At 40.6% G+C, this 22,803-nt stretch overlaps 2 protein-coding genes across 2 annotated transcripts; one reads left to right on the top strand and one right to left on the bottom strand.

Moving 5' to 3' along the window:
- The first annotated feature begins 454 nt into the window (after positions 1-454).
- Positions 455-5,409, top strand: tufm (Tu translation elongation factor, mitochondrial). The gene is made up of 10 exons (XM_080488882.1): positions 455-510; positions 1,703-1,749; positions 1,846-1,984; positions 2,141-2,307; positions 2,418-2,687; positions 3,373-3,505; positions 3,769-3,873; positions 4,050-4,201; positions 4,728-4,847; positions 4,969-5,409. The coding sequence occupies exons 1-10, from the start codon at positions 474-476 to the stop codon at positions 5,140-5,142; spliced, it is 1,344 nt and encodes a 447-aa protein (XP_080345008.1). The 5' UTR covers positions 455-473; the 3' UTR covers positions 5,143-5,409.
- Positions 5,410-11,372: 5,963 nt separating this feature from the next.
- On the bottom strand, positions 11,373-17,536 carry kcnj12b (potassium inwardly rectifying channel subfamily J member 12b). The gene is made up of 2 exons (XM_080487279.1): positions 16,955-17,536; positions 11,373-14,478 (listed from the first exon to the last, which is right to left on the bottom strand). Exon 2 carries the CDS (start codon positions 14,356-14,358, stop codon positions 13,090-13,092), a length of 1,269 nt encoding a protein of 422 aa, XP_080343405.1. The 5' UTR covers positions 14,359-14,478; positions 16,955-17,536; the 3' UTR covers positions 11,373-13,089.
- Between the last annotated feature and the right edge of the window lie 5,267 nt (positions 17,537-22,803).

The following is a 22,803-nucleotide window of genomic DNA, read 5'->3' as shown; positions in this document are numbered from 1 at the left end:
CAGTGACGCAACATATACAGAGAGTATCATAAGGTTGAGATGAGTCCCATTTCCCCCATCACAGAGACGACAAGTCTCCGCTGTGAACCAGTCCATCACAACGTTTTGTAAATAACTTCTTTATGTGGCAGTACATTTGTATCGTATTGCATTGTATAGTTTTAACATTGAGTGAACGATTGAGAAATACAACTGTTGTAAATAAAAGATAAAAATGTGTTGTGATTCACAAGTTGTGAATCTGTTCTTGGATTATAGCAAATTTGTTTCATATCATTGGAAAAGAAAACATGCCTTGCAGTATAAGAAATAATACATTTTAACCTAAATATCTTTTCATTTCCTGTAGTGGCATTTTACGTTTAACTTCCTGGACGGAAGCGGGTGTTTGCGTGGTGAGAAACGACATCCTCGACAGTTGTCAGTGTACTATCTTGACCTTTTGATCGTCTTTGGTTTGTCTATCATCCAAGATGGCGGCGCTTGTGGGATTGCGTGCATGTTTCTCTGGTAAAAATGTTTAATTCATTTAAAATATCCAATGTTGGATGCATCTTTAATCGTCCATTGATTCACGGCACTGCTCTTTGCTTTATGAAGAACATAGCTGCTTGTTTGGATTTGTGTAAACCTGGAGGTGCGTTAAAAAGAGGCTCGCAGCAGAGCAAGGTCACGTTACCAGCGAGGTTAGCTAACGACAGAGCGCAGGATGAAGCCTTTCTGGACGATTATCAAACCGAGTACAAACAACCAATGTCTGTTTTGACGCATACTATTTTGAAAAATGTACAGCTGCTCCATTTGAAGGAGAATGATCCAGTTGAATCTGAATGGTTAAAGAGTTTAGGAGCTCTCCGTCAGCAGCTGCAGAGCTCATGATCATCTCACCTGCCTTTTACCTTGTTGAAGAAAACTTGTGTTTTCAGTTGTTTTAAATGAGAGGCATCGTCTTGATAAACACCCTGCAGCGAATAGCATTTAGGTGTTGGTAATCAGATTTTAAAATGGATCATCAAGTTTGAGAAAAAAGCCTAAATATTTCACAGACTTCTTATCTGTTGGGGTTTTCAAAGTCTTGGATTTCACCTTGTTGATATCAGAGGTTAACAGAGAATAACTACAGATGACTTCTACCCAGAAGGACAATGCCCCATGTGACCAATCGTCTATCTTCTTTATGGGGTTCTTGAACATGACACTGTAATCACTGAGTTTTAGACATATTATGAACGTCAAGCTTATAAATCTGCAGCCTTTTTCTGATGTCATCATCTCAATATGAACTCAGGAATGTTTCCAGCACATTGTTTATATTATGCCAAGAGCATCACAAAAGTGCTTCAACCCCAATGCTGTTTTATGAATTAGCAATCGGACAATAGCCTCTCACACAATAAACACTTAAACTCCTTAATGTTTCACCTTTAAGTTACATTTCAGTCCCCAGCAACTTTATTGATCCCTATCCGGGAAATTATTTCTCCGCAATTAACTTCTATTTATAGGATCAGTGGGCAGCCTTTAATTCAGTTGCACTTTGTTTTCTTCCGTGAACCCTGAATTATCCCCCCCAATGTTTCAGCAAATACGTAAAAACAAGTTGCACTGACCTGCGAGTCCTGATGACGAAACGAAAAAGAATCTACTTCACTGGAACATTCAGTCAAATGACCACTTATTGATGTTGGTTTCCTCTCCGCAGCACTTCAGCTGTCTTCGCCAGGCCTCCTGCACAGCTCATTCAAACTTGTAAGTTTGCAGAAAAACTGCACTTCACAGACTTCTCAGTATGTTTCTGTAAATAATCATTCCTTCGATTCTTTTATATTTTTCTTCTCTGTCTAGTGTGCTGTGCCTCTGAGCCGACGGACCTTTGCTGCAGAAGCTAAGAAGACGTACAGCCGTGACAAGCCCCACGTGAACATTGGAACAATTGGCCACGTTGACCATGGAAAGACCACCCTGACTGCAGCCATCACCAAAGGTTCACTTTCATTTACTGATGTTCAAGGAGAAGTAGACATATATTTATTTATATTATTAAGGCAACTCATCTTGGATTCAACATTGTGATACAATTAGATCCGACATGACAGAAAATCCCAAAAAACAAACCCGCAATCTGATTCTCCGTCATCAGTGCTCGCTGATGCTGGTGGTGCCAACTACAAAAAGTATGAAGATATTGACAACGCCCCAGAAGAGAAGGCCAGAGGAATCACCATCAATGCCTCCCATGTGGAATACACCACAGCCAACAGACATTACGCCCACACAGACTGTCCCGGTCACGCCGACTACGTCAAGGTAGCTCCGCGCTTCTCTCATTCGTGTGACGTCAGATTGAGGAAAGCAGTTCACCGTGACGCGCCGCGATTGTTTCCACAAACAGACTGAGGATTGGTTTCCTCTTTCAGAACATGATCACTGGCACGGCCCAGATGGACGGCTGCATTCTGGTGGTGGCGGCCACCGACGGCCAGATGCCTCAAACACGTGAGCACCTCCTGCTGGCCAGGCAGATCGGCGTGGAGCACGTGGTGGTCTTCATCAACAAGGCCGACGCCGTGGAGGACAAGGAGATGCTGGAGCTGGTGGAGATCGAGATCCGTGAGCTGCTCACCGAGTTTGGCTACGATGGCGAGAACACGCCAGTGGTGATTGGCTCAGCTCTCTGTGCTCTGGAGGTGAGGCGCAGTAAATCATCATCCGTTTTTAAAACACATATTCTTCATTTCCAGTGAAATTAAACATCCTTTACCCAAAAGTTCAACTTCTGTTTATAGGCTGAGGATTCATTTATCTTCTGTTCTTTGGCAAGCATTTGTAAAAATGTACTTTAGCCTTGTTTCCGGTGAAATATTATCAAAGGTTTGATGACTCATTCAGGACTTTCAGGGAATTTTTCAAAATCTAAAAGAAATGTCGCTTATTCAGCGGATCTTCCGTTTCCTCTGCTCCAACATTAATTGTGTAACACACAATCGGCCTCTAAAATCAAGTCTTTGTTACCTCCTCTCAAATGTTTTTACAAGAAATACATAAACGTACAGAATCAACAGTCATCACTGACATTTGATATGAGACTTCATTCTCTCGAGTTAAAACGTTGCTGAGTTCACCAGTCAGTTGTTGCTCCTTTGGTTCCACTGACTGGAGTTAGATTACAGTAATATGATGACAATCATGATGACCTGGTGAGATCTGACCCTCGGTGCTGCTGCATGCAGTTGCTCATAAAGAAAATAAATCAAATCGCAAATGCACAAGACACACATCACGTGTGTTGCACATTATGAGTTCACTGGAAGCAGAAACTGTCATTAAATAACCTCTAACAAAGTTCACTGCTTTGTTTGTCCTTGGTCTCAGGGCAAGCAGCCCGAGCTGGGACAGAAGGCAGTGATGCAGCTGCTGGAAATTGTGGATTCTTATGTTCCTCTGCCCAAGAGAGAACTGGAAAAGCCGTTCCTTCTGCCTGTTGAAGGCGTTTATTCCATCCCAGGTAAGAAAAACCATTCAAATCTATCAGGGGATGATTACTGGTTTCTTGTTGCAAAGCGAATTTTTTTTTTTCCTTCATAATTGTTTCTTTTGTGTTCCAGTACTTAAGTTACATTAGCAAAATATTTTATTTTAATAACTGCAGATTGAAAAATACACTGAAATGTCTGCGGACATTTGACTTCAAGCTGAAAACTGGGTTACTCAGGAGAACGATGCTGTTTAGTGTCGCCCCGACTCTGAAGGTCACTTCTCGTCCCTCAGGCAGAGGCACAGTGGTGACCGGCACCATGGAGAGAGGAATCATCAAGAAAGGAGACGAATGCGAGTTTGTGGGCCACAATCGCAGCAACAAGTCTGTGGTGACGGGTGAGTGGAAATAAACCCGACAGGAAATCAGAGGAGGAGCTTATGTTGATTACCCCCAACGTTGCATTAAAAGTCTTTCGATGGCTCCGATTCGTATTTCGTTGAGAAAAATGAGTGTACTTTGTGTCACGGGGAGTGGTACACAGGCAGGCACTGATCTTCGTCTTCATGCTCAGGAATTGAAATGTTCCACAAATCTCTGGACCGGGCGGAGGCAGGAGACAATCTGGGCGCTCTGGTCCGAGGCCTGAAGAGGGAGGACATCAGGCGAGGGATGGTGATGTGCAAACCCGGATCCATCATGCCCCACCAGAAAGTCTCGGCACAGGTCCGATTTACAGAAATCAATAAGTTCTTGTTTTAATACGTCGTGGTAGGATGGTAGTAATTTTTAGGCACTTTATTACTTGGTTTATTTCAAAGTTAAAAAAAATAGATGCATGTTGATCCAAATTAGACCATTTCTGTCCCCTTCTTTTTTCACTGCCGTAATTCCCATAAGACATTGTGCTAGATGTAGTCGATCAGTTTGGCTTGATTGGTAAAGAGGATAAAAGATTTTGGCCTTCTCACTGGTCACAGTGGCTCCATCCCTGCTGTATATTATTATTAAAACAGTGTTTTAGTATGATGTCAGTTTTGAGTTGTTTTAACTCGAAAAAAAAATTTTTTATCCAATTGAAAGCCAAGATTTTGATTTATTCAACATTTAAACACTTGGTGATTTTATACTTGGAGTGAAAGGGCACATCTGGCCTGTAGATCTTCTTATTTAGTGCATTTAGTGCAAAAGCACAAGATTCCTGTTTGTCTTTCTTTTACATGTAAAGCGTTTCATGCTCTTTGTGACACAGGTGTACATCCTCAGTAAGGAGGAGGGAGGCCGACACAAACCGTTTGTCACCAACTTCATGCCTGTCATGTATTCTTTCACCTGGGACATGGCCTGCAGAGTCATTCTGCCCAAGAAGAAGGTCTGTGTCTGTGTCTGTGTCTGTGTCTGTGTCTGTGTCTGTGTCTGTGTTTGAGGACCAAATTCAATGCGTCCCAGTGGTGGAATATTTACCACTCATGCGTTGTTGTCTCCACCCTCAGGAAATGATCATGCCGGGTGAGGACACCTCGCTGACACTTGTCCTCCGCCAGCCGATGGTCCTGGAGAAAGGCCAGAGGTTCACTCTGAGAGATGGAAACAGAACCATCGGCACCGGCCTGGTGACGGACATCCTGAAAATGGAAGAAGACGACCACGGCAACTGGGGGGGCTGAAAACTGCAGATCCTGGCGGGGGATATGTGGTGTTTCACCACAAGGGTGAATGTGGGCGACTCGGCGAGCGACTTTGTCTGGTCAGATGAATTACGTGTATAAATAGACACAAACACATGCTCAAATCTCAAAACAAGAGAGGACTCAAAAGAAATGCATGTTGTGCTATTCCACCCAACAGAAATACTTCAAAATGTTCAGCTTAGAATTTGTGTTTGAAGAAAGCCAAAACTATGTCATTTACGTAATAAAATGTATTTAATAAGACAGCCTTCTTGTTGCGTTGTGCCTCGTGGTGATTTTCACAATAAAACAATTTCACTGGTTGTGATCTTCCACAAGAGGGCAGCAAAGAGGCGTTTCAGAGGACAAACAGGTATGTTGTGACACAGTAAGAAGCAGAACACGTTCTACAGTGATGGTCAGTAAGGATAACTATACATTTATATACATCTTTCACTGTTTTAACGCTTTTAATGTTTGCGCACTTTAAATAGTTGAAGTTAAACGTTTAGTAGTTAAAAGATGCATGAACAATTTCAAATATTTCTATAACTTTATTATCAAGGGGTTTTGTTTTTGTTTAAAAAAAATTTCTTAAGCTGCCATAATCCATCCAGGTGTTGTTTCAGTCACAGTGCAGGCAGGAGTGTCTAGTCAATACAGAATTACTCTACACTTTGTCAATGGTAGAGTGACAATCCCATACTACTGGAAGAACCTCATTAATCCAGTCATTGTGCCTCTACCTGAACTACACAGGCCTTATGTCATCTTCATGGACGACAATGCTCATGGAGGTGGCATTATTAAGGAGCGGCTGCTGGAAACTGAAGAACCTCAAACAGAATGACCTGCACTTTCTCCAGACCTGAGTCCTCTGGAATCAGCCGAGTGGCCGTGGAGAAGCTCGTAACTCTGTAAAGCCAGAACCTCATTGACCTGAGGGCCCAGTGGGATGCCGTGATGCCTCAGCAGAGGCACACGACAAGTTAGACACTGGCATTTGTTGTTGTTGTTGTATACCCTCCACTGTTGTTGATTTATGTTTTAATGAATTGTTTGAAATGAGCATTTCATACTTCTACTTAAACACCCCACTTTCTCAATATGATGTCACTGTCGCGTGGACATTTTATCTTTTTAATAAAATGGATACAAAAGACAAATGTTTTTGTGAGTTATATATTTATCCAATGACAGATTGTTTGGTGCAGGAAGTGACCCCAGCTGACAGTGTGTGAAAACAGAGAGACATTCATACACACATTCACAATTACAGACAATTCAGAGGCAGAAATGGACCTTTAACACACTTTTGTACTTTTAGTGAAGAATCTAAGGATACTCAGAAAATCCCCAACGGGTGGGAGAACATGCAAACTAGACACCCAAGGCCATAATCAAAATTTAAAAGAAACAACCAAAACATTTTGACGTGTTGTTGTTATTGTGGTTTCTGGAAGACAAAATATGTCACCATCATTTCAGGAAAAAAAACAGTCTAAATAACACACTGGGTCAGATGTGTGAGGTTCATGTAGGGTGCAGGGCTGTTCTGCAGGTTTCAGTCTCACTGCCTCTGGTCTGGGTGTGGGGCACGCTGTACTTTGGGTTCCTCTCTGCTCGTTTATTCCCAGCAGGAAGTTCTCAGTTGCTGTGTTTGCTGTCGGTATTTGAGTCAGAGCCTCCTGTAATCCAATCAGCCTGTTGCTGTAATCAAATACTGTACGTCTGCAGGAGTCGGGGCTGGAGCAGCAAGTGTCACTGAGTGATGTGCTCAGCTGGAGGGCGAATGTTTCCATGAACTAAATACCTCGGAGGGAGATGATCAGACTCAACTGTAAACACTGGTGTACTTCAGTGACACATCTTTAACTATAGAGATAAATTAGAATCAAACTGATGCTCACATGTTTGGAGGATATCTGTAGACACAACCTTAGTGTCTAGACAAAGAGGGGTGATAGAGATTATGTTGTTTTAGAGCTCATAAGTCTCATTTGGTTTGTTTTTGATAATGTAATACATTATGATGTATTTGGAAGGATCTTTTGAAGCGCAAACCTGTCTTGTGAAAGGACTAGTAGATGATAAATTCACCATAAACAGTTCAAGCAAAGTGTCCAAATCCTGTATTCAATTAAAAATAAATTTTTTCCAAAAATGTCTTTTTATACCGGCGACTACTTTAATATTAGGGGGACAACTCTCACCAGTAAAAATATTTCAAATATTGATGTTGAATGATGAAAATTAAGCCTGCAGTTTATGCTGATCTCATTAATATAAAACATGAATTAAACATTTTATTTTTCCATATCTGTGTAGGACAGCTGGAACGCTGCCACTCAAAGTTTGTCCTGCTTTTTCTGCATTTTTACTCTCATTTCATCCCGTAATATGAAAGTCGTGAATTCAGTTTTCACTTTGTCACCAGTGTCCTGTCATAGCTCACCAACACCCACCTGAGGTTGACTGGTGAATCTAAAACTGCCTACAGGTGTAAATATGAGTGTGTGTGGTTGTTAGTCTCTCTGAGTTTGACCTGCGATGGGTGTAATTTGTCTTTTCTGTTCAGATGATTGATCTGTTGATCACTGAATATGATTGCATGGAGTACTTTTAATTGTTTGTGTTAATTTCTAGGTGATCTTCTTTTAATAATTTCTTAAAAATAAAGCTTTCCATATCGTTCACATGAGGATTACAGTGAAATATGAAAGCAACATTTAAAATAGAACCATCTTTACGTGCTCTTAATATTTGTTATTCCAAGTTTGTGTAATTTTCTTTTCCTTACGTAATAAAGATTCACACGGGTTCTATTTGCATATTACTTGAGGCAGTTATGTAAACATATAAATTACAGTCCAGTCCTCCATGGTTTCTAACACCGGCTTCCTCTCTTGTACTTTCTCAGACAGGGTGGAGCTTTTTTTTTTTTCCCTATCCGGTGATTTTCCATTCACTTCTTGATCTTATAAACCTTTCACACGCATCAAAAGAAAAACACGACACCGATTAAACGCTCTGATTTGACTGTGAATGGAAAGAAAACTGTAACATGATAATGAAAAGGTACTTTGTTTGACCTCACGTTATGTCCTGTTGTCGAGTCGTCGGAGGGAATTTTATTTTTTTCTTTTACAAGAAAGACACTCGTCACCCAGAACATTGAAACACTGAATCTCAGTCTAGAGATCCAGAAGATGGGTGGATGGACTTAATGCACTCAATAACTGCCTGGAGACTCATTTTGTTTTGCTTCACATCCTGAGCATCACACCAGGTCAAAGCTGTGTCATTCCCTACACTGAGGTGAAATAATCTGGCATATGCCCTCCTCAGAAAGAATATGTCATGAAATCATTCCCTCATCCAAAAACAACCAAATGAAATAATCGGGTACACACAATTAAAATAACAACTTGTGTGCTTCACAATGAAATACATATTTATCTCAGTTAAATGATTCAATACTGGAAATAACTGATAAACTCGTTTTACGTGTTTTAATTGGCCAGTTGTGGACATGAGAGAGCCAAATTGTCTAAATGGATGTTTAAGGTACATTATTCATTCATTCATTTTCTTCCGCTTATCCGTTTCCGGGTCGCGGGGGTGACAGTCTGAGCACTGTCACCCAGATCACAATGCACCATTTAAGAACCTTCCTGCAGGTGGTGAGCCCACGGGAAAGATACATTATTGATTTATTAATTTATCTCGCTCGAGTTGAATGAACTCAAGTGATTAAAACGCATATAACTTGTTGAGGTTAGCACAAAGTCAAATTAAGAACTAGTATCTTGAAATCAAATTAGAAATTGAAATAAAAGTGTTAGTTGTGAGTTCTCAGAACAACATTAAGGTACATTCTGCTTTTTGGTCAGTGGAAATTCAGAGAAAATTTGAATTGAATCAAACAGCTTTCAAGGTGTTTTTAATGTCAACAGAAACAAGCATTTTCCTGGTAAAAAAAAAAAAAAGCTTTGAAAAATACACCCAAAATTGTGGATTAATATTGTAATTTTGGACTAAAATATCTAAAGTTATAATCCAAGAGAAGAAAATGCAGCTGTGAGTGTTGCGTTGTCGTTTTTTTCCAGCCTCCTCTTCTTATAGCCGAGGGAAAGAATAGAGCCGCTCCAATTAGGGCTGAATTTGCCTTTCAGCAGCCCACTCTGCATGTTGGAAGACTGACCCTCCACGGCTTCTCCTCCTCCAACACCGCGAGAGTGGGTGGGAAGCCTCCCAGGTTTATTCTCAGAGCTCCCTCCATCTCAGAGGATACGGCACGAAATAAGTAAGAAATTAGACCTTCGATTATGAGAAACCTTGAGAGGTGAAGGTGTAACAACATGGGACAGCTTAATCTGTGACTGAAACCTGATGAGAGTTTAATGTGTCTCACCCACTATTTGGCTCCTCGTGTGTGTGTCTGCTCTTATTAAATGATACCCGGATGAAAAACAATCAGGACAGCTTTATGATCAGATCGAGTTATATTTCTACCTAAATGTCAACATTTTACACGCCACTGGAACATTTGCCATCAGTGAAAACTTTAATTATTCTTTGAAGAAGGGGCGAAGGAGGAGCAACATATTACACTCTGATAATAAGAAATGACGGCGGCAAAAGCTTGTCATTGAGTTTCCGAGAGGGTGTGACTCCCCGGGTGTGTGTGTGTGATCTCTTCTCTGGTGTTCAAGGTTACAGGGCAGTGAAATGCAAAAGATCTGCCAAGTCGTGTCCATATATATGCTGGGAGATGCCTGATTGGTTACATAAGAGTGAAAGAAGAAACCCCTGACCCCGGCCCGATACCATCCGACCAAATCACAGCCATGAATTACAATCCGTTCCTTGTTTATCCGGCAGCGTGCACGTCTACCCTCACTGCTCCGATTGTTTGCTAGGATCTTACAATGACTACAGATCCACGTGATGACGTAATCCCTGAACATCATGGAAATCTACATATAAAAGTGAAAAGAATTAAAGCTGTGCTGGCTTTGTCAGACATTTTATTGTGGTCAACAGCATGATTTATTCTCATTCTGCCATTATTGTTTGAATTGTCGTCTCACAGAATCAAACAAAACCCGGAGAGCAGAGAACAAGGTGTAAAAGATAGTTGAGATTGCTTCAAATGTGTTCAGTGGAAGACAGCAAGAGGAGATCCAAGTCGTTCACTGCATTATTCTTTCAGCCTTTTTAAAGCAAAGAAAGTGTTTCCACTATGTAGTGATATTTAGCAATTATTCAGCCGGAGAGATCTTACACCAGAAACAGAAGTTGAACAAAATATATATTTACAATATTCAATGGAGAGAAGAAAAAAAAAACCCTGTGCCTCTTTGCTCTTTTTACATGCAGGAAGTCCTTGACCCCACTCTTTGTGCAAATGGCAGAGGAACCACCATTTGTTATTTAGAGCTTATCCCTGATATTTTCAGCACAAGTCAGCAATATACAAACACAAATATGTTGAAATGTGCTGAAATGGCAGTCAGGTGCATATAATAACCCACATGGTGCTTTTTAGTGTGAGAAATGTGGAGGGAAAACTATTTCATCTCGCTGGGGATCCGAAAAAATAGACCGACCTACAAATATTTATCATCACCCTCTTTATTATAAAAGAAAGAATCAGAGTGATGTCGCCACGAGAACAAAGAAAAAACAGCTTGAACTGGTACGTTATAGCAACAGATTCAATACCGCAGCCACAATTTTCTATAAGGTAGAACACCCCCAGATTTTGTCTGTTGAACTGAAGACAAATTTCAGCCTTGATGGACAATAACAATTTATTATACTTTTCTTTTAAATCGGGTGATTTAACTCAAGTCAATTAAAAAAAACTTTTTTCCAACTTCCATTGCTCTTGAATGTGCACTATATTTCTACTGACTTGGCAATGGGGAAAACCGATTCAAAGCTTCTTTAAGTTTGAGGATCTTTCTGCAACGTTACACAAGACGTCACACCAGTAACTCAGACTGATACGAAGACTGAAGTTCTTGAGGAGATGTACGTAGAGCCCCTGTGGCGTCTTTGGTTTGGTGTCATGGTTTCCCTTCTTGTCATTATTTTTTGAGTCGGGGCCTCTTAGCTGGATTTAGGGCACAGATGTGACACAGTGTGACTCCGCTCTGTCTCCCACAGGACACACGTAAGACAGGCCTTCATTTCAGACTTTAATTAGATTTTTTTTTTTTATATTGCCTGGGGGGTCCCTCCAAAATTATGCTGCGAGTGTATGATTACTAATTGGAGAGATTACAGTTTGAGTCTCCTGTTCTTTCTGTGTTTTCCTATCTTGAGGTTGAACTCGAGGTGCTTGTTATCGGTTGTGAATTACCAGGGGTCAATGTGTTTCGGAGCCGTGACACATTTACAAAGATAAAGCTGTGCAGGTATAATTCTGTTCAGAAAGTTATAGAATTTACTTATTTATTCTATATGACAATCTGCTGAAACTCTGTGCGACTGTGCAATACAATGGCTGCAATGAAGATATGCAAACAGATTTGTCCAGTTTGTAAAAGGGTTTCGGTACGTACATGTGGAGTTCATGATTTCACCCACAGTGGAGTCACTTTTAACTATTTGTTTTTCATCCACCTTATAATGTTACCTTGCTGAGTGGATGCTGGTGTAGAATACAACCTTATCTGTTGGATATTATTAGCAGCTTAGTTCTGCGTGTTTTGGGGGGGATTTGATTTATTTTCACTCAACATTACCTGAGAAAGTGCAATTAGTCCTGATAGCTAAAGTCTTTGTTTTTAAAGGTGAAAAATACAGGATTTTAAAGAGACATAACTACAACAGAAAGTTAAGATTTGTTAGATGGTGCTTGTTCCTCCTGCACTTTTCCTTTTCACAAAACAGACAAAACTAACTTTCTATCCACTGCAAAAACATCAGTGTCAGCTTGATTTTCTCATTCATAAAGCAGGTATCAAGATCCAATAACAATTATCAATATATTTGAGAAACTCTGCCTTTTATACCAACTCAAAATACCATTACCTTGATTAACTGGCTACCGTTCAGGTAGGAGAGAAAACTGCCATAGTCAGGAATCAAACAAACATTGTTCTGACAGATATTCTTCCAATATTAGATGATGAAGCCTGACATGTGCTTTCCTTATTTTATCATGATGTATGTGATCCTTAGGACAAGCGCAGGGACAGAGATTAGTCTCCTAAAAGTCATGAGGTTTCTTTGAGAGTGAAAGAAATCAGATCATTAACACGAGTTAAATGTTTCTCACTGGCTTAAAAGAAAGAGAGAGACGAATAGTTTTCCTTGCTTGCATATAAAACCTACCAAGTGTTTTCCCTTTTCGTGATACCGTCACGACTCCAATTTGTTTGTTGTGCAGTCCATCCTGTATGTAAGTAAAATACCTGTGCCAACTAATGGAAATTAGTTACTGACACTGTATAATGTGAAATATCTAGAGTCTCTTTGTTCACATAAGTGATGGTATTGTGCTAAATGTATTCAATTCATCCAGTGTCAGTTTCACTGCACACTTAGTTGTAGAATGTATATTACAGAAATAGCGCCCACAAATAGTTGCACCAGATCTACCAAACGTTTCTGAAAATATTTGTCCCAAATGATGCTATTTTCATGCACTTTAACATTGTTTTCTGCAGCTGAGACAGTTATCAGCACGTGACAGGCTTGTTTCCATTTGGTGAAGCTCAAGAATCATCTCAGGAAAGCAATAATAAAGTTCTTCCAAAGAGAGAAATCATGAGTTTTATCCTCACATGAGGAGATTATTACCGCTGGTCCTCCACCCGCAGCAGGCATGTCTTCAATGAAGTCCTCGTATCAGTGGACTGACAGTCATAGGGTTCTTTTTAAGACATCACTCTGCATCCAGAAACACTGAGACGAGCATCGGACAGTAAGTCAAATTTCGGATTCTCTACGCGAGGACGATTGATCCTGTCTGAGGGGAGTCAGCTCTGATGAACAGCTCTTGTCTTGATCTTTGTCCACGTCTCCTTCCTCGTCCTCTTCGTCCCTGCTGATGAAGGCAAGCTCGTTCTCATAACAAAAGGAATTTGCTCCGGACGCTGGGAATTTTCTCTCCTCCATGTCTTTTGCACTGCACCTGGGGGTAGATGGTACTTCGAATGTTTTGTGAAAGCAGGAGAAATCTATCCTGTACTGGCTCTTCTCCTCGAAGATAATGGGCTCAAAGCGGTGACCCCACAGGATCTCCGAGGAGAGGAAAGAGCTGCGGGCTTGCGTCGTCATGGCCGTGGCTTCCACCAATCCTTCAAGTATGATTACTATCTCAAAGTCGGATGTTTCCAGATCTTGCTTGCTGATGCCAAACAGTGGGCTCTCTTCATCGATCTCATGGATGACAGTGAGGGGGGCGACCAGAAAGAGGCGGTCTGTGCCCTTGTCGTAGCCGACGTTCAGGTCGATCTGATCCATGGGGATGTACTCGCCTTCCTCCGTGTATCGAGGCTTCACCAGCTGGGCCCGCACATGAGCTTCCACAATGTGGCTCTTCCGAAGGTTCGCCACCCTGAACATGAGACAAAGCTTCCCGTCACGTAAAGCGATCACGGCGTTGTGGCTGAAAATGATTGTCTCTGCACGCTTTTTGGGCCTCGCCATTTTGGCCATGATGGCGCCAATCATGAAAGCGTCGATAATACAGCCCATGATGGACTGAAAGACCACCAAGAAGATGGCTCCTGGACATCCCTCCGTCACGTAGCGAGCGCCGTAGCCGATGGTCGTCTGGGTCTCGACAGAGAACAGGAATGCCGCCACGAAGGTGTTAACCTGCGTGACGCATGGAACAAAACTATCGTCTCCTACGTGCTCCATGTCGCCGTGAAGGTGGCCGATGACCCAGAAGCCCAAGCCAAACGTGAGCCAGGACACCACAAACGCCAGGCTGAACAGCAGGAACATGTATCGCCAGCGGATGTCCACGCAAGTTGTGAAAATGTCCGATATGTACCGCTGCGACTTCTCGTCCATGTTGGAGAAGTGGATATTGCACTGGCCGGACTTGCTGACAAACCGACTGTGGCATTTGCGTCTTGTGTGGATCTTTCCATTGCCAAAGCTGCCCACAGCTGGCATGATGCTGAGTCGAAGGCTTTCCTCTTCACAGGACAAGAAGCTGTGGTGGTGGGCCCTTCCCACACTCATGCCTCAGTGGGAAACAGCCACAGGACTTGATGCTATCAGCCTGATCATAAACAAAACTGAGCAGGTACACCCGACGAGCACCGCTCCGTCCAGCACAGGCTTGATGGGAACTATGGATTCCTGGAAAAGACCAGACAGAGTATTAATACACCACATTATGGGTGGTTGAAACCTGCATGGAGATGACAGGACACAATTGGCCTTGTTTATGTAAAGAATTAAGATTACAGCCACAAAGGAAGGCAGGTTATCAGTACATCAGTGTACATCTCGTTCATTAGTCAAACGCAGTGGAAATCTACTCTTCCAATTACATTTTTACATGATTAAATCTATTTTTTCTCTATTCATTTTTCTTTCTTTAGGATTTCCAGTATGACTCACTAAAATCAGATTTTGGTTAATGATGATAATGATTAAAGTATGCAGACCTTTGTCATGAGTCACTCCCTGTTTTATTTAGTAGCTTTAAGATTGATAGTTCTGCCGGCAATAGCTTCCAGCTTATTAGGCTTTTACAGGTAAAGTATCTTTGTTTCTTTCTTTCTTTCTTAATCAACATACAATTGTTATTATTTTAAATGAGTTTTTCAACTAAATACTCCCTTTATTTATATAGCACCTTCTGCACACCTACATTGATCATTTATTTAACAGTCTGCCTCTCTTCTCTTGTCCATTGGAAATATTCCACAATATACAATACATGTGTCGCTGATCAACAAGGTACAGAAATAGCCAGCTAATCCAATGCCCTGCCATTTTATGTGACGTATCTTCTGTTTCCTCCAGCTGGCACAACTATTAGAGTCACTGGAGTGCTGTGATGAGGCTGTGTGATTCCCCAGTGAGGCTCCACTGGAAAGTAATGTGGACTGAAAAAGACGGAGCAGAACTGGGTATCATGGAGACAGATTGAGAACAAATGGCTTCATGATAGAAATCGATGGGATCACATTTATGAGTGAAATCTTTTTTATTTTTTTTTGTGAAGGGGAGTTTTATCCAAGTGAACGTATTATTTCAAGCTTGTATTGATAATGAAAGAAACATATTTTATTTCTTTACTACAGAAAAAGAACAGACACACTAAGTCTTAAAAAGTGCTTTTTAAAGGAAGTAATCCACATGTGATTACAGATTTTTGTTGGTCTGCCCCTCATGGCCTCCATGATGTTGAATGCAAGCTTTTTGATTATGTCAATATCACACAGAACAATATCATTACATCACCCACAACAATGGTGTCTGGAGATTTTATAGAAACATGTCTGAGCTTCACTTTCCTAAAGGTGAAATCCAAATATTTTTCTATTGTTTGAAAGAATCGAGAGTTTTGAGGGGCATGCTAGCATGCTCTAGTTAGTGGTGATTACTGGTAATAATCTGAGATCAAGGAAACATGCCTCTGTTATTGGATTCTTTGAATTGCATACAAATGGTCTGAGGAACGTTCTTTAGTTTCCAACAATTTAGTCAATAGTGAGTTTTGTTTACACGATTTTATTTCCAAACACATATGTAGAAATATGGGTCATTTTAACCAACAAGAAGGCAGGCAGACTTCACTATTAAAACATATTAAGCATTCATTTAAAATGGACGATGCTGCAGTTTAAATGATAATCAAATACTTTCAGTATTTATTTAGATTTTGCTGCTGTGATGTTCGTCTGTTTTATTTCAGAGGTGTTACTGATATGACGGGGGGGGGGGGGGGGCAGTTTGCTCTTATGAAGTGTAGATGTGATTATTAACGTAACAAGTAGCACCATTGCACAGCACACTGACGAGACTCAGAGGAAAAGCACCTGCTTTTACAACTGGCTGACACAGAGTTGCCTTGTAGATTTTCTCCACTATGTAGAATTTATCTAGATGGCTGAACGAGTATCTGTGAACATTATGAGGTCACACATCCAGCTGCTGTGTCTAGAAACCAATGCAGTACCTCTGGAAAATGTTTTACGGTTTGTTTTACTAAAGATTTTAACTGTACCAACATTGAAATAAAGAGATTATTAGGAATCAAAGCATGATGTGATATTTTTTTATTGCCAAACAAAAAGTCTTCTTTGTAAAGTCTCATGTGCATATTTTCTCATTGTAGATTTTTTTATAGCTCCTGTAGCCATGGATAGACGACCATTCATTTTCAGGAGGACATGCAACATGCAACATATCAGCTGGTGAACAATAAATTCTGCTTTAATTATATTTCAGACTTTATCCTGCATGATGACAAATTAATTGATGATAACAACCTTTGCATATGAGTGAGAAATCCAGGTATTGCAGATACTTGCTTCCAGGCTCAGTGGTCTAGTTGCTAGGAAGCAGGATCTAGTAGGGATATTAATATCTAATATGTTGTGTGACTGATCACCAGCTATCTGAGAAGCCACACTCTGCCTGCTGGGCTGAGAGGAGCCACTTCTGTTGGAGCTCCTTTCTCTCTGCTGACTTTTATCACAATGAAAACCTCCCTCATTGACAGTCACTTTTAATCCAACAGACGGGCCACTGAATCTAAGAAGGGAAGTTTGCAAATATATGCACTATATAAGTTCTTTATCATGAATGTTAAATATCTTACCTTGTGTGCAAATGTTCCCAGTAAATGCTGATATCCAACTTTTGTCTTCTCAATATCTCTCAGTTTTCCAGCCAAAGTGCTGCATGGTTTTTTTCAGGCTCCCTTCACCTCCCCTCTCTGGTTATGGGTAGAGCCACTCAGTCCTCCTGAGGCAGGAAAGTAACTGGCCACAGAGTATCTTCATGCTTCTTCCTCTTAGTTGTTTTGCATCTCGCTTTCCTCTGAGTGAGGAACGTGTAACAGTCACTCCTGCAGTCAGGTACTCCAACGTTACTGCTCTGCTGATATCCAGTGCATCAAAAAACAGAGCCAATGCTCTAAGATGACTTTAGTGAAGCAGTGAAGTTGTAAATTTGACCTTCAGTCTTGCAGAACTTAATCACAGCTATCCCTAATTAAATAAATCTTGTGCTCACGTGGTCTGCTGGGTCTGGTCAAATCAAAAAATCTATTCCTCACTTCTTATTTTAGAGCCATGGGCAGTCGACAGTCTCTCTTCTTCCACGTGTCTCACACTTTCTTGGTAAATCTGCTATCTGATCTTGCTCTGCTGCAGATCCCACTCTGTATCCCACATCTAGTGAACTATTGCTCACTGCTCAGCTCTCGTCCTCCCCCTCCCTCTCACCGTGTCACTGTAGCTACTTGGCATTTGGAGACTACATGCTCTTCCCCTACAAAGTGTTGATGGTCAGCTGACCATCCTTGGTGTTGAAAGAACCAGCTGGTTAATTCAGGTCTGATATGTAGAAGAAAGACCAGAGGATAACAGTTTCTTCAGGGTTTTGTTGCCTTCTACTTTTTTTCTCCTAACATTTGTCTTGCTGTGTTGCATTGAAGACAGCACAGCACTGCTACGAAATGTTCCCGAACTGTGATTTCTAATATCGAATGTATTTGCAGAGATCAAATTTACCCTGTTTTGTGTGTTTTATTCTTTTTTTAGAAAAGCACATCTCATAATTCATAACCCAACACTATAATATTGCCTTTACTTTCTTTCCAAGCGGTCCACAGAGTGGGTGGTGTGCAGTCCAATTTGACTCATTCAGAAAGCAAAGCAGCCCCAGTTGAACATGCTGGGCCTTGAAAAGCACATGTAGGCAGTTGTTAGCGGAACACCGGTTTGTTATGCGTTTGCATACAAGCCTGAATGAAGGAGTCCATCAGTCAACCTTTCGTGTATTACAAGACAAGTGAGAAGATTTTTCTGAACTAACACGGTAAACCTGGAGAGCCGCATGATAATATACTCATGTTAACCTGCTGTGACATATTATTCTCACCATTTTTGATACTTCATGCTTCACGACATGACATCCTGAGCATGAACAGATGTGTTCACTTTCCTTTAAAGTTTGTGTTGTGGTGGTCAGAGTGTGCAGGGTGTCCTGGAGCTGAACAGGCAAAGCACATGTGCTCTTAGATACACATCACTTTGGATAAAAGCGTTTGCTAAATGAAATTGTAGAACTTGATAAAGTGGCGCTGCATGCTCAGATGTTTCACAGTATCAACCTGCTGTGATCAGTAATGCTGACCTGTTGGTGGTGGTCTTAAAGGAAAGGTCTGAGAGCCACTGAAGGGACTTGAGAGTTGTACTGCAGTGGTGCGAAAACAACAAGGATCGGGTGTCGCTGGTTTGGATCTCATGGTGAACCCCATGAATTCCATATGAACATTATATTTCAGTAGGAGCCAATGTAACTTACCTACTAACCAACACTATCACAAATCATTGCCTTTATTATGGTTTTCAAAGAGTTCCAAAGGGAAGGCAGGAGATAGCGTCTCAGTAATGCCTTTGTACAGACAAGAGTAGAGTCATTTCTGTGCTACCATGTTTTAAATACTAATTAATCTGCACACAGACAATAAAATGCTTTATTTTGATTCTTTGAAATCTTTCAACTCCAATTTTCTCAAGAGTTTTATGTTGTTTTTTTTATCAGAGTTCAACCATGCAAAACAATTACGGAGCAAATAGAAAACAGAGTTTTGTGATCTATTGGGAGATAATATTCTAACTATGTGAATAGCCAGGGCAGATCTGTTTAAGCCAAATCAGTATGAATAGTTTGCCTCACGTATGCAAGATAATGTATGTCAAATTAAAAAAGATAATGTAATCTAAATGTATATTGTAGTAGTAAAACTACACAAACTAAATTTAAATGGTGCAATTTCTTAGGAATTACTGTAAAACAACATTGTTTTTACAGAAATCAACTACTTCGTATTATGAGCAAAGTGGAGCTGTTCATCGAGAATTTACAAAATATGTATAAAACAACACCACAATGAAAACTTTTTTCTGTGTTGCCCTTCCTGTCAGTCAGAATTTACTTTATTTTCAGTCTCATTCATTTGTTACTATAAGCTGCTGTCGAGCCTGTAAATGGGTTACGGGTTCAGTCCGGGTATAGCAGTCCAGATGGGGATGTGAAGTGTGCTATCTGGCCACAGCGAGCTCAGAGTCCGGCTGAAAACTTCCTCGTACGCCCAGCGAGTTATTTAAAGGCCTCCTCACTGCGGCAGGACAAAGTGGGCCAGGCTCAGCCTGACGGGAGCTGCTGCAGGCTGCAGTGTTTGATCACACTTGATCACCTTTCAGATTATCAGCACCCTGTGCCCGTTTCTGACTCATTTATGGTGCTGTCATGTTGTGTTGATCCCGGTGTGGCACCGACGAGACCACTGAGAGTGCAGTCAGATGTGGGCCCGCCTGCTCCTGGAGGGACACCCAGGATCATGACCATGGCAAGTACTGCAATCACACCACTGTGTGACAGTTTAGTTCTGTCTCTGCAGAACTTCTGCTCTTAATGCCCCCACTTTTTGTTTCTGCTCACTGTAAGATTATTATTCAAATGGTGTTTAGTGTTTAGATCACCTTGAGTGTCAACATTTGTTTATTGCAGCTGTCAAATGCATTTGACAAAACATTTACAGGACTCGTGAAATTCAGCTCATCTTTTTTCAGCATGTTCATACTGATTTTGAACGTTATTCCAGTAGTTTGCAGGCCGAAGTTTGAAAAATATGTAGTTAAACAAGTTCATTGTAATAGCGAATGTGCTGGCAGAAAGGGTAATGATGTACCTTTGATAAACAAAATTTCACAAGCGCTCTTTGGTAACACCACATTTAGCTTTTAATCTCAACAATAACAAGCTGGTCTGCGTCATCTCAAAAATAAATGTATTAGAAAATGAAATCATGACAGTCTTTTATAATAATTGGAAAAAAATATTTGTATTACATTTGTACTTTTTAGATCAAAAAAGAACTAAACGGATAATAGTTCAGGTGCACCAAAGTGAATAACCTAATGATAAGTGTGGTAATAATAACATTGTAAGGAGATACTATTTTTCCATAATTATGTTGAATGCTTTATTGCCTGGTTTTTTTTTGGCTTTCACTCAAATGTAGTAATGAATTAGTAATATTTTTGTTACATTGTCATTACCTAAATATATTTTCTGGATTTAACTTCTTAAACCCCATGCAAAATCTAAGTTTAAGGTACCATTTGGTGAATATATCTAAACTGCCGTGGTCTTAAGATTGATGCATCATTTTCTAAAACAGTAACAAAAATAGAAAAAAGTAAAATTGTTAATTCAACTTATAATGATACCTCATGGAAATGATTTCCATTTTGTATTGAAGTGATCTCAGGTAAGAGAAAGAATAAGCTCAAAGAAAGAAGTACTGTGCAAAGTACTTGCTGCCAAACTGAGTGGGGAACAGAGGCGTTGTGCACCCACCATAAAGAAAAGCTGCACATATGCAAAACATATATATACAACAACTTTTTTGCTTTTTGCAAGCAGTTCACCAGCCTCCCTGCTCCAGTTTGCTCCAGACCAGCCTAATGAACATCCCGCCTCATAATAAAGTACTCTGACCTTGTGAATTAACACTCGAGACACCGCTCTACACGGAAAGGAAGGAACTTCGATCTCTGTCTATTCTTGTTGTTTTTTTAACTCCAGTGTAATTCTTTATATCATAAGTTGCATGAATAATACATCATTTAGTTGATATGTAATGATGGATTTTTTTTTTTATAGAAACATGTGCATCTTCATATCAGTATCTGCATCCACCTACAGTAGCATCCCCCCCTTTGCTCCTGCCACTTTTCACATTCAGCACACAGAGGCGTGAAATGTATTAAAGTAGTTCCTTCAACATCAATCAACATCATCATCCTCCATGTAGAAGTCGATGCTTCCAAGTTTAGATTTGTCCAAAGTGAACTTTGTAGGATTTAACCATTGTCATGGAAACGCTGACAAATTTGGGTTTGCCAATACATTGCATGTAGGTCATGTTTTTATAACATGGGACCTTAACCCTTTATAGGCATTACTTGAAAAACTCTAATTTAAGTATTTCTTTTTTTTAGCTTTGAAAACAAAAACCCTGCAGCTTTCCGCTGACGTACACAAACAATGACTTTTGACATGTGTGGCAAGAGCAAGAAGAAAAGCAGAGGCCCTGTCGGCAGCAGTGTAAACACACGTATGAATGGAGAAACAGGCTGCACTCATAGATCAGAGCAACCCCTGTTCTGGTTGCAGTAATTGATCTTCGCATGACTAAATGGGCCACTTATTTTTGCAGCACGAGCAGGTGCAGGCATTTCTACAACAGCCACTGATCAGTCATGAGGGCCCGGTGAGTTTGTGGGGCAGCCCGACTCAGAACAACCCGGCAGGTGCAAACTAAGTCGCAGAAAAGCCACAATCACGAATATAAAATACAACACCAGCAGAGAAATGCAACAAAGAAAAACTAAATATTATATATTTGGTTAAGTTTGAATGTTATAGCAATGTTCTGGATTTTACCTATTGCATACAGTCTTTTTTTCTTTTTCTTTTCTATACTATGTACAATATAAAGTAACTCCTGCATTACTTTTGTCCCCTTCCATTAGTTTAGTTGTCAGAACTGTGTGGGTTAGTCTCATGTTTCATTTACTCATTAAGTTCAGCTGAAGTTACCATTAAAACGCTCTATAATCTGGATAGTCTGGGAAGAGGTTTCTTGGAAATTCATTGAAATTCTGCAGCTTAAAGTGATATCCGAGTTTATTTCGATACTCAAAAGAAGGTAAATAAAAACCCCTACATGCCATTGTCACGTCAGACAATATCTAGAAAAACATTGCAAGCAAAGTCAACTATATTTCGTCATGACGAGTCTAAAAACTCTCGAAATTGGACATAATTTTCACTGGATTTCTGTTACATGCTATTAAATGCCTCTTTATTATGATGTAAGATGTTATTTGCAAAGAGTGTACCCTTCATGTGACTTACTATCGGGGCCTATCTTAGCGTCATCATATCATGGTCACTTGCCCAATAACGGGTTCATAAAGGTTTATCATCCCCCTCAATATAGTGATGGGAGTTTAGTCCTTCTCCATGTGCAGGAGTGTTTCCATGATGGAGAATCAGCTTTGCTCTTTCAAAGTGTTTGCTCACTTGACTGAAGATTCCCAGGCCAGAGTCCAAAGTGAAGGAAAGGGTGTTGGGTTTTAATGAGGTGTGATGTTCCTCTTTAGGAAAAATGAGTCATAGGAAGTGAACACCTTTAGGATTAGGTCCTCTAACTATGAGAGTGATGATTTGTAACATACACAGAAATCAGACCACAGGAGGTGTTGATCTGTGATTCTGCCGAATAAAATGAGAGCAACCTGCTCTAGCAATCTCTCTGGGAAATGGAGGTTCACACATATTATGTATTTAAGGGCTATCTGAGGAGAGTTGGGGTGTCTTGGAGTAATGAGGGGAATGTTACTCAAGTGTCAGCAGCATTCCTGAAAC

The sequence above is a fragment of the Lipophrys pholis genome (genome assembly GCF_963383615.2).
Source record: "Lipophrys pholis genome assembly, chromosome: 19".
NCBI classification, from domain to species: domain Eukaryota; kingdom Metazoa; phylum Chordata; class Actinopteri; order Blenniiformes; family Blenniidae; genus Lipophrys; species Lipophrys pholis.
This window is presented reverse-complemented; position numbering and strand designations above follow the sequence as displayed.

Excerpts from the sequence above, each read along its gene's own strand:
- tufm (XM_080488882.1), top strand. The coding sequence starts at position 474 with ATGGCGGCGCTTGTGGGATTGCGTGCATGTTTCTCTG. Across the intron at positions 1,750-1,845 it reads TGCACAGCTCATTCAAACTT|TGTGCTGTGCCTCTGAGCCG; the intron begins GTAAGTTTGCAG and ends TTCTCTGTCTAG. Across the intron at positions 2,308-2,417 it reads GTCACGCCGACTACGTCAAG|AACATGATCACTGGCACGGC; the intron begins GTAGCTCCGCGC and ends TTCCTCTTTCAG.
- kcnj12b (XM_080487279.1), bottom strand. The coding sequence starts at position 14,358 with ATGAGTGTGGGAAGGGCCCACCACCACAGCTTCTTGTCCTGTGAAGAG.